The sequence below is a fragment of the Pagrus major genome, chromosome 1 (genome assembly GCF_040436345.1).
Source record: "Pagrus major chromosome 1, Pma_NU_1.0".
Taxonomy (NCBI): Eukaryota; Metazoa; Chordata; class Actinopteri; order Spariformes; family Sparidae; genus Pagrus; species Pagrus major.
In genome coordinates this window covers 14263562-14276051 of record NC_133215.1, presented here as the reverse complement: position 1 = coordinate 14276051, position 12490 = coordinate 14263562, and the positions used below count along the sequence as shown (strand labels likewise).

The 12490-nt window shown below is 42.8% G+C and overlaps 1 protein-coding gene across 2 annotated transcripts in view; it reads right to left on the bottom strand.

Annotated features, from left to right (window-relative positions):
- The window catches only part of lef1 (lymphoid enhancer-binding factor 1), a 47011-nt gene extending 35915 nt beyond the window's left edge, over positions 1–11096 (bottom strand). For both annotated transcript variants that reach the window (XM_073467364.1, XM_073467365.1), the window contains exons 1-3: positions 9986–11096; positions 7917–7983; positions 6154–6278 (exon numbers count right to left, since the gene is read on the bottom strand). In XM_073467364.1, the coding sequence (XP_073323465.1) occupies positions 6154–6278; positions 7917–7983; positions 9986–10183 (390 nt within the window). In that variant the 5' untranslated portion in view covers positions 10184–11096. The remainder of the gene's footprint in view (positions 1–6153; positions 6279–7916; positions 7984–9985) is intronic.
- Positions 11097–12490: the final 1394 nt, after the last annotated feature.

Genomic DNA, 12490 nt, shown 5'->3' with positions numbered 1-12490 from the left:
TCAGGATGAAGTCAATAAAGCTATTCATGTTTTTACTCGTTTTATGACTGTATCAGGACACAGTGAGGTACTGTGATCAGCTTTGACGGATTGCTGTCAGGCTTTAATCACTGACCCGGATCGATTAAGCGAAACTTTTGCCGTAGGGGCGTATTGATTGGATTTTTGAATAAACCACGACTATAAAGCTAGTTTGGAAGCTTGACTTTTAAAAATGTTTTTAATTATTCCTCACTGACCTCAATCCAAAACTCTACAAAAACATCGTAACTCAGCATCCCGCACTGCCACAACACCACCAACAGTTACGACAATAAATTAACAAAAAGAAAAAACACTACGCACACACACACACACACACACACACACACACACACACACACACACAGCCCTCTAGTCTCCATTTCTGATCCACCCTTACAGGAAGTCCACACCCAGGCCATTCAACACAGAATTGGGCATAAGGGACAACCTTGGCGAGGCCCTCCACTGACCCCTGGAGATCAGCAGGCAGGCTGCTGGTGTAGAGTGAAGTCCTCTGAGCAGGTGTTGTTGGGGCTCGAGCAGCGGTCTGTACATGGGAGCCTGAATGGCTGGCTCCAGGCAGCCCGGCTTGATTGGTTAAGCTTCATCCAATTCAGTGGGAGGATGGGAAGCGAAGAAAGTGTCATCATATATGAGTGCTTCGCTTTGAGCAGTAACACATGCCCAAAATAAACATCAAGTGGGGTTAAGTGCGCCTGCATGTCATGCTCACAACTATGACACTCTCGTGTCTTTTCTGACACACTGAAACACACATTTTCAGCACTTTGAACACTTCATGATTTTATAGCCGTCTTTCATCGGCGTCACTCATTTTAAAACGCTAACAGAAATAAATCAGCAGTATCTGATTATGTCTACCCTTTTATTTTTAATGTAAGAAAACTGCCTTAAAATTGGCGTGTCCATTTTGATGTGCGAGGATGACGCAAATAAAAGACATTTTATCGTTTAAGCGTCTATTTGAGAGTAAGCACACAGGAACACCACTATCTTTCTACAGAAAAGTCAACCAGAAACTTCCCGGTCCTGGTAGACAATCGCCCCGCTGTGCTCCATTTAACAAGATGAAACGCGCTGATAAGGTGATTGCAACCACATGGCGTCATTAGCGCCGTGCATATGGAGCAAATGTGTCAACCAGCATCACCGTACAGCGGAGGACGGGGAGAAAACCTTGGCGTTAATGGCGCTGTTTATAAAACACCACGACCCAGCGGCACTACAAAGAGTCGGAGACGCCGAGTGTTTCTTCTGTGTGAGGTCCCTGGTGCTGTCCTTCATGTGTACGCACATGTTTAATAGTGCTGCACAGCAGATGACATGGATGACAGCCTGACTCTTTGATACACATGCTAATTTTGTGTACACAGCATAGAATGAGCCAATTATACTTCTGTATTTTGACAGGTAGTATATTCTCTTAATGTATTTTTAGAGTGAACAGTGCAGAGTTCTTAAAGAAAATGAAATGAGCCGACAGTGGGATGATCATATGGAGTCCAGCTACTTAAAACATCACACAGCATGTCCACCCTATAGTGAGACATAAAAAAATACTACAAGGTGCCATAAGCTGCAATCTAGAACATTATGTGCGAACATGGAAGGCTGCTGGTAAACGTAGTGTTCTCTTTAACAGGGATCTTCCACGGTAGTGCTGGGGGCATGAGCTCAGGACACACATGGCACTGAGGGACACCAGAGCGGTCCTACCAAATCCCGTTAGGTAAGCCTGGGTTAGTGATTCCACGCTGCGAGACACTGGCTAGCAGATCCGTCACGTTCCCACTACATCAAAGGAAAAGTACAGCGCTGCAACCCCCTCCGCAACCCCGCTTTCTCGCCATGAGGATCTGCAATTGAGGGTCCAAAGGGAAAAAGAGTGCACGGCAAAAGGAGAAGGAGCTTTCTTTGCTTCCCCCCACCATCACAGCAGCAGCAGCAGCAGCAGCAGCAGCAGCAAAACTCGACTTAAAAAAAAATAATTTGCGATTCTATCCGTTCCTCTCCTCAAGCTGTTGCACAGACCATGAGACTGTTCTAACACAGCTGGAGATCACCAACACGTCTTCACAGTCAGGTGAAAAACCTTGTACTGTATCTCGGCGCTATCAACATTTCAGGACGACTAACAGGCTGTTTTGTTTTTATCTTGTCAACCATGCATTTAGGAGTTTATTCAAAGGGTTTCAGTGGGATGACATGAGCTCAGAGGTCGTAGGATTTCTTTAAACCTACGGAAGAGCATGCAAAACAGGGTTTTTTGTGAGTGCAACATGATTTCAGAATAGATTTCATGTCATTTCGTAATCCATCGCATGCAGGTTGAGCTTTATTTAGAAGCTGTCGTTTTCAAATCCTGCAGGACCACTTTTTGAAAGATAAAACAAAACCCCACAAAAGAAGAAAACTTCTCTTCTCGCACACGTCAAACCTGGAGTGATGACATCCTAAATGCTTTGAAGATCATACTTTGCAACCATTATCATAATTGCCATTATGGGGTGTTATGATAATTCTGACCAAAAAAAAGAAATCGTGAAAGCATGTTTGATTTGCAAATACGAACAATGATAAAGACAAGGAAGCCAGAGAAAACACAATCCTTCCATAATTTCGTGATCCTCTTCCTAGTTTTACAGACCAAAGACCAAAGTTTTAAAACAACAGAAGTATGAATTATTTTTAATTGGCTTTTAACAAGTTCACAGGAGACCAGGGACAGGAAAAACATCTGTGAGGTGGGATGACGGAAAAGATCACTTCTTAAAGTTATCCGAGCCCGACATGATTATTAAATGATTCAATCTTATGTCAGACTATAAATGAAATAAACAAGTGTAGTTGATTTCTACGGCCAGACAGCAGGCCATTGGTAAAATTAATGCATTTAAGAACAATAAGAAACAATACCGTGCTGTCTCAGTACAGTCTGAACGCAGGAAAAAAAGAAATCTCTTCAAGCTTCAAGGTGTCGTAAACAATATTTTAACCAAATTTAACCTCTTATTCTGTGTGCATTCAAACGTTGACATATTGTAAATAAAATGGACAAACATGATGATCTTGGGCACCAGTATCAAGCGTCATATGCAATGAAAAAAAATTTCCTTTCAGCTCCTTCAAGAGATGGATCCACATCACGTGACGATCCCCAACTTCCTTCTCAGGATGCCCCGCAGACTCCACATCCTAAAACGACTATAGGTTTACATAAACATCAGGGTTTTCATAACACACCAGTGACTCTTTGAAGTGGCCGATATTGTTTTAAAATCCACATGTATATGCAACCGAACACCATCAAGCATCTAGACGGCGAGATCTCAGCTCTTGTGGCGGAGGCGACTTATCAAGCGCGAAGCCCTAAAATCTGCTGACAATCAGCTACTCCCAACAGCTCCATCATGACTGGACGGCATGTGCAGGAATGTCATGGTCAATGGAAATCAATCTAAACTACTGGGATCGGGGGCGGCGGTGGGGCTGGGGATGGAAGAGAATGAAAGAGAGAATGTGCCTTTGATCTCAGTGAAAACCGATCCCAGGCCTGCAGATACTGTGGCTGCGGTGGCCAGCAGCAGAGGCAGCAAGCTGACATCAGTGAGAAAGCCAGAGGACTCATGTTCCGTGATCCTTCCACCAAGCCTTGGCTCTTTTTATTGGATAAGTGAGAGAAACGTATATAAAATGACTACCGTTTTATTGAAGACAGGGTGAGGGGGAAAATTGGGCGGAAAAAAAAGCAGCCATGGTAAATGAAATGAAAGCGGGGCTTTAAAAGTTTTGGCAGCGAGTGCCTGGCCTAATTCATCTGCAGCGAGGGGTAATTTCCTCTCATACAGTCAGCTGGTCTCCATACAGACCTGGGTGAGGTTTTTATTTTTTTTTTTGGCGCGTACGTTGGAGCAATTGATAAAATTGACCAGAAAACAAGCCATAAAAAGATCATTTGGAGAGCATCACATCCCACATTTCGCAAACCATTCTATTAGTAAACTGAAGAGGGCGAATCACGAGCAAACCAGCATCACGCTTTCTCCACAATGTCACACACTTTCACCCTCTGCAACTTTGGCAGCGGGGAAGCAATGCAATTTTAACATCATTCCGCGATGGAGTTGCGTGTGAATGCAGTTCCTTTGCACGCAGCATGTGGCATCTGCCCCCGACAATCACATCTGCCTCCGAAAAGACGATTCTTATATTAACCCAGAACTCCCATTTCACAACTTCACTCTGATGCAACTAACCCATGTGCACTGTGGAAGCACAAACTACCCACAGCCTCTGATTCCTCTGCACCATGTGTGAGCGTTTCCTGCATGGAGACACCAAAAGCCAGACTGAGGTCGGTTGCCTTCCCCAAGTGTGTCACAGAGACATGGACGGAGCAGGATTAGAGTGGACAGCTGCTGGTGTGCCCTGCATTTTATGTCTGTCTTGAGAGGAGAAATTTGCAAACGGGACAGACACAGGAAGCCGCCAGAGAGAGACCTGCAGCTGGCCTGAAATTAATACCGTTACAGGGACGATATCTGCAACAACACACGCAGCCCTGGACGGTACTATAAACTCTGCAGGGCAGCCTCAGAGACTGGATGTTGCTTTTAGGCCTCCTGTCATGCTGGGCTAATTAGAGGGCTTACTTGGGTCATGTAGACATGCATCACTTAAGATTTTAACAAGATGGGAAATACTGTATATCTCATGTTAATCTTCTGGAAAAGTATGGCCTGGATACGGTTTCCAAGGGCCACTTATGGTCGTCGAGGGGACAGGGAGTCAACACTGGAAGAGGATATTTTTTTGGTTCTATTTGTACCCTGTTATGAAGTTTAACTTTGTTAGTTTGTAAATCAAGAAATGTGATTTTACGTTAATCTATTCCTTCATTCATTTTAATCCTCAATTCATAATTTCAGGTGTAAATCAAACACTGTTTTCTTGTTAAACTCTGATATTCCAGACTTGGCATAATGGAGAATTCAAAGCACAAGATTAGTGAATAAAAATAAGTAAGATATTTGTATGATATCATATTACACTGCATTCATTTTGACCCAATAGCTCTGGTAAGCTTTAAACATATTACCTTTTCAAAGACAGACCATGAATACAGTCCTTTATTGGCTAATGATCATTTTATGGAGGACTGCAACCAAAGACTGTCTTATTGGTTTAATCAGATTTTTTTTTTATTGATTAACTGTTTCCACATCCACAACATGCACATAAAATCACAGCATCTCAATAAATCCTGCCTGTTTGTCTAGCCAGCAGTTAGTATTTAATTTAAAGTAACTGGAAAAAGTTAAATATAAGCACAAGCTCACATTCAAGAAGCTTGGAAACAGCAAATGTTTGTGATTTTTACTTAGTAAGTAACAAACAAAATCAACTGACATAATTAGGACATTTTGCAATAGCTTATAATTGTTTATGGTGCCGATTAAGTATCACAATCCTTTTGAAGTACTTTCAATTTTTGTAATTTCTTGTTAGTTCATTTATGTGGATCTTAAAAAACAAACAGTAATATAATATCTCAAGTAAGATTTTTACAGCATAGCAGGTAAAGCTACAGGTTGCCTTCCTTCTCCCTCCTCAGTCTGCATGCTCCATGTTCACAAACAACTTTAGTCATCTGACCTCAGTTCACGTCTTAAAACTGTGATATTTGAAAACTGTGCCTGGGTTTAACTTGAGTAAGTGCACCATTAAATCTCTGCTGGTCTATCATCATCCTCCATGTTTGTTTTTGCTTTCAATCCCACAAGCGCATGTTAATAAACAGAGCAAATGTGTTGTTTCAGACCAGCACGTTCAGCACCACTTTAACAGCTTTTAACAGAGTGAAAAAACATAAACGCACTAAAGAAAATAACAAAGTCCTTTTTTCTGATCAAAGTTTGATTTGCTCACTGTCCTCGCCACACAAAACACAGAAAGGTTTTACTAACCGAGATGTCCCGATGACTTTTGTTTTGCTTGACTAGGACAAGAAGTGGCTCTGACAAGCTTGTTCTCAGGTTCATTGTTCCACCAACAGCATTTCATACCATGACATCATGCAATTAAAGTACATAAAGAGTTGGCACTGACCGTTCTGGGCATGGGCGGCGAGAGGGAGCCATTGTTCATGTAGGAGTCGTTCATGTTGCTCATCATGATGTAACCTGGGTAGCCCGAGTACGGATGGCCTTTACTGTACAGGTCTTGAAGCTTTCCTGATAATTAAAAAAAAAAAAAAAAAGGTTAAACAGTGACAATTTAATGTGTGTTCGCAAAAGAATCTCATGACACAATTTTTTAATTCATCAACATTAACACGCTTTTGATTTCTCACTACACTGAGGAGCTTCAATGACGTAAACAAATCTTACAAAATGACGTATTCTAACTGTGCTCGGGTCAATAAATCAGGCGCAGCACAAAGTTTGCCTGCCTGTTTGGATGCTGTAATGATATCGCTGTCGATCGCTTTAACCCGTGCCCTATTTTGCCTCGGCCTTTTGTTTGTGCCCTTTCTTCCCGTCTTGGAGAGGAGGGCCGTATTATGCAGAGGAACAATGGAGCCCCTCTGTGCCAATTAGCACCAATTAGAAGAACATACAGACTGTGTCAAAACAGGAGACGCCCCAACTGTTCCTCAATGTCTTTGACCTGAGAGGGGGAGTTTCATGCAAGAGGCCTCTATGCAGCGCCACTTGCCACTCAACTGCGCACTGCGAATAAGGCCGGAGGGGGGTGGGGAGTGTTTATGGTGCATCGCCTGATGGCAACATGGATCTTGTTGTGAAGAAAGCCAGTGTGTGGCGTGAGGGGGGGGGGGGGGATCCCTTTCAGGAGTGAAAGGGGAACAAAGAGGAGCCACACTCCTCCTCAAAGCCATAATAATGACCTGCAGCAGCGGGGTCAGAGTACTACGACAGCTAGAGAGCAACAAGCCCCGAGCAAGAAGCAACGTGTTGCATGTAACAAGGGGGGCTGATGTATGGGGAACTAGTTCATTGGGGTAATTGCATAATCAGAAACACAAGATAGAAAGATAGGAATTTGATTCTGAGTTATCAATTGTTAGACTCATGTGCGTTAATGATTAACATTAAAAAGGTGCACTGTGTAGTTTTGGGGAAGGAATTTTAAATCAGAGGAGAAAGATCTTCAGTGAGTGATTCTTAAAGCCTAAAACAAACTAAATAAACAAACTCTCTTTGTTTTCACGACTGAATAAATAAACTGACCTTAAAAAGGACAACACAATTTCATACCGCTTTACTTTGTTTATATTTGGCGGACCCCGCCACCTTTCTAGCTTCAAACAGTGTTCTGGGGACCTTATTTTCCTCTGAAGAACAGCTTGTTTATTCAGTGATGGAAAAAAAATAAATACTCCTGAGTTTGTATTATTACCTCATTAATATTGTAAACAAGAAAATTCTGAGTTTGAATTCCTTCTCCAAAACTACACAGCGCCCCTTTAAAACGAGAGAAAAGCGCCTTTAACTTCAAGTTTTCTTTGTATTCCGTTTCTGCAGGCACCCTCATCTGTGAGGTAGGTAACAGGTAGCTGTGTCCATGAAGGTATAGCGTGTCCTGACAGGACTCGAATCCGAGATTATGGGTCGGAGAGCAGCAGAAACAGGGGCTCTGATAAGAATAGGACCAAACAGTGCAGGAGTGTGACTGAACAAGAAAACGAGGTGGCCCTTTTTCACACGGTCCCCCCCTTTCACCTCAACTTCTCAAGCTACAGCGAATTATTCTGAAAATCTCTGGGCTTCACTGCAGCTAAACGATACGCTGGCTGTCCTATAAAAAGCAGGCCGATTTAACGAGCTCACGCACAAGGCCGTGCCACTTACCATCTTCCTGATGGTCTCTGTGTTTTTCGTGATATGAATCTTGCGGTATTTGGGACTGTCTAGCTGCCTGTGGAAGAAAAAGAAAAAAAAAATTAGAAATGATGCTGAATCAATTAGGAGGGCCTTCAAACACAGTTGCACAAACAGAGACATGATGATGCGGTCAGAAACCCACACACACTGCAGGGACAAATGCTGTCCCTTTTGCTTGTCACCAAAGCAGAACAAGCTCTCTCTCCCTCTCTCAAACACTCACTCACACACACACACACACACACACACACACACATATACACACACGACTATCTACAGAGGGGTGATGGAGCAGCCTGCATCAAAGCTTCAAAAGAACCACTTAATTAAGCTTCATGTCCTTAAGGAGCTTACAAATTAACTTGTTTTCAATACCATAGGTCCACTCTCATTTTCATCTCTCAGTTTAAGCCTTCTTCTTCTAAATTAAAATAAATAGTGTATTTGTGTTGTGAATTAAAACCCTAAAAAAAAAGACAGAAAATGGTGGTTTTACTTCTTTTTTTTTTTTTTTTAAGGAAAGCAAAGAAAGAAAAATCTCTGCTTTCCTCACATCCATTTGCGTTCCCTTTTCGATTCAGAATTGGGAAGTGGGGATCTCGTTTTTTTGGAGTTCAGACCCCTCAGGATGGCTTCAAGCTGAGCGAGGGAACTTCACTGGATTCCTAATTAACATTCAGCCTCCGTCTCGTGCGTCTCCAGGACATTTCGGGTGGCGAATGTGTACAGTCTCGTTCGGGATGTGCCCGAAATTTCATTAACACTGCGGTTAATGACAAAACAGCTGACTAACTCTGTGATGGGGAAAGCTGCAGCCTGCATCCCTCTGCCCGTGCACTGACCTCAGGATGCAGGGGAGAAAAAAAATGATTCAAAAACTAAATATCAACTGTGATGTTTCGTTCCTCGTCGATCTCTTTACATGTGCTCATGAAATCCCATCTTGCAAGTGCGTGTGAATATAAAGCGTGAGCGTAATAATTTCAGAAACATTAAAAATTCATCGTTAATAATTCTTCCAGTGAGATTCTATATGAATTTACATGCACAATGAATTCAACACATTTATACATTAAAGGATTTCTCCTGATTAACCCATCCTGCCTCCTTTTAATCTGCTCAGTCAGGACGGGGGAAAAACAAAAGGTAGCTGTGAACGTGTTTGACATTAATCTCCCCAAAACAATGAAAAAATAAATTATGGGCACCAGTAAATGGACACGACAATAATGAAATGAGAGAATGACGTTAGAAATAGATAAGCAAGCACATCCTGGTGACAAAATTATTAGATGCTGTCCTTTTGTCGAGGCTGCATTTAATGAGCTCTGGCCTTAGAAATAAATTAACCATCTTGTTGGTCAATAGGTTTAAATCCACGTGTGCCAAACGCTTTCATGTGCTGATGTTTACAGCTGCTGGGGGGGTTATGTGCACGCCTGCAAACACAGCTATTAGCCTACTTGTCACAGGGAGCACACAAGGCCCCAATTCTCACATTTAAAAATATATTTCTTGTCCAGATTTCTCTACAGATTAATGAACTGTAACTGCCACAGATGATTAAATGCACATTTAGGCCTCGATTCTTTCCACAAAGAAGATCACTGATGTTGTGTTGTTTAAAAAAAGGAGCAAAAGCTGGTGGTGCTTTGAGCATGAAAGCTGTTAAAAAATATAATAATAATGAATTAAAGTAGAAAGTGACGCAGGGGAGGCTGTAAAATGCACATGTACCCAGCTTGTGTATTTTTTTTAGCAAGGAGATAAATCTTTACGATGAAGAGGCTCAAAAATATAAAAAATAATTTTAGGCCTATATTGTGCATTTGTTCTGAAAGGCATCACCCATCCCGTAAAGCTGAAAAGTGCCAAAAGCTGAATGAAAAGCAGGACTTCTTCATGATTCAAAGGATTAAAAACAACTTTGTTTACAGGCTGGTGCAGGCTGTCTCCTCTCTGATGGAGTTGATACCCACCTTCCTCGTCATTCACCACATCACACACACACGCACACACACTCAACATTTACTCACATCGTGGCTGTTGCTGTTGGGGCTGCTCTCTGACTCGTTGACCAGAGATGACTTGATGTCTGCCAGGTCTCCCTCTTCCTCCGAGTGGCTGAGCTCGGCGAAGATCTGCTCCTTATGCGGGTCCCCTTCGTCTTTGAACGGGATCATTTCGTCCGTGGCGCACAGCTCCGGGTCTCCACCGCCTGATAACTGTGGCATTTTCTTGAATTTTTTTTCCTGTGTTGTTGTTTTTAAACTGGAGTCGACACACACGCCAGCACTGTCCGTCACTACAGAGGGGAAAACTCCCACTAAAATCCCCCAGAAACCGAGTGGGAAAGCGTCCCCCCCCCCCAGTTCTCTCCTTCAGCGTCGACCGTGAGTCACTTGGAGAGGAAGCGGCGTGCAAACACGCTGCCGGTGTGTTTTCACTGAAGCAACAGGAGGAGTGTGTGTGTGTATGTGTGTGTGTATGTGTGTGTGTGTATGTGTGTGTGCTGCTGCTGCTGTCCTCGTCCTCTTCTCTCTCACCACGAGTGTATAAACTAAATAAAAACAAGGACTGAAGCTCACACCCGAGAGGCTTGAAGATGTGAAGGCTCACAATGACAGTCCGGCGCTCGCCTCAGTGTCATGAGGGAAAAATAAAAAAAAAAAGGGGGAAGACAAACCACGAGTTAAAATCTCATCACCGGTTTGTTTTTCTGTTTGTTTGTTTTTTTCATTCACAAACAAAACCGACTGCGAATATGGTCCAGCAAATGGTTGTTTTTAAAAAAGTGCATTTATAAAAAAAAAAAAAAAAGTGTGAGAAATATTTCCTCGGTGGTCCAGTGAAGAAGCTGCGGTGTCCTTTAGGAGAGAGAGCGAGAAAAAATAAAAAATAAAAAAAAGTAGGGCTATCAAAGCCAAAACACCGTCTGGAGGTGAGAAGGTAAACTGATGGATGCGCAAACTTTGGAAGAAAGCGCACAGTTTTTAACGCTCGGTGGAGACGACGAGCAGCGCCGCGTTCATGCTGCAAAATACATCCTCAAAGGCGGTCGAGATGAGGAAGCTGATGAAAGCAAAAAGTCACAAAACAATCGGGAAAAGAAGAAGAAGAAGAGGATAGAGAGGGGGAACGCGCCGCGGATCGACTTCCCACTGCTCCCGCACCGCTTCCACAGTGTAATGTAACCCGTGTGTGTATGTGTGTGTTGGTAATGTAGCCGTGCTCCCTCCTCCTCCTCCTCCTCTACTCTTCAGTCATTGGGAGGAAGGAGAGATGAAAGGGAAGCCGGGGCTCTGATTGACACCGCACCGATTGACACTCCTCCTGAGAGAGAGAGGTTTATACACAGCTCACAACAAATGGGCAGACAGGAGGGGAAGAAGAAGAAGAAGAGGAGGAGGAGGAGGAAGAGGAGCGGCGAGGCTGACACATGTGTGATGATGATGAAGGGTTCAAACAATCACGATAAGTTAAAATGATAGTATAGATAGAGAAAAATAAAAGAAGAAGAAGAAGAAGAAGAAGAAGAAGAAGTGGGATTTAATCTGAAACACCCCCCAAACACAAGGCCACTTCTTCCTGCGCTTTATCCATGCGTAAAAATCAGGTGTATGTCTGGTCAGACATTTACAAGGATCACACAGATTTATTATTTATTTGTTTATTTATTTATTTATTTATATTTATTCAGCAACATTGTGTGGAAAGAGAGGTGTGTCTGTTTTATTTTAATCTCTTTTAAAATGGCAAATCAGGGGTGCCTTTGCTGTTTTCTACATGTCAGATATAGTTATTTAACAAAAATAATAAAGTTTTTTAAATTGTTTTACACAGTGGTGAGATTAAATCAAAAGTATGCGAGGTAACGAAATAACAGAACAGGCAGGAGGGTCCGTGAAATTATTGTTATTATTATTATTATCATTATTATTATTATTATTATTATTTATTTGAATTGTTTTTGCACGTTAGCGACCTCTGAATATACAACATTTGGATTCGTTGTCATCTGTATGGAAAGATGGTGATGATGAAACATTTGATCGGGCATTATTTTCACTCACACGCACGCATTTTTTCTTTTAAACGAGGGACTGCACACAGTTTGCCACACAAAACAATTAAATGTAATTAAGAATGAAAAATGTGCCTGGAAACGGTGTTTTTTTTAGTCTGATATTTCATGAGGAAATACAGGAGAGTGAGGGGGGGAAAGGAGTAAGAAAATAAGCCCAAGAAGCGGTGGAAGTGGCGTGCTTTTCTGCGTGCGTCTGAGCGGCGAGAGATTGCGTGAGAATCAAAGTTGGGACGGGGAGGCAGATCTTTATAAAGCGCGGAGGTGGGGTTAGCGGGGCGGAGCCGCGGCTCCCTTTGATCTTGCGGCGGCTGGCTCTTTCATCCCCGACTCCCCCCCCCCCACCACCACCACCCGCCCGGTTTCCCTCCACCACCACCACCACCTCCACCCTCTTCCACCCCTCCTCCTCGCTCTCCCTCGCCTTTGTATGACTAAATTTGGTCCGAGTGTGGAG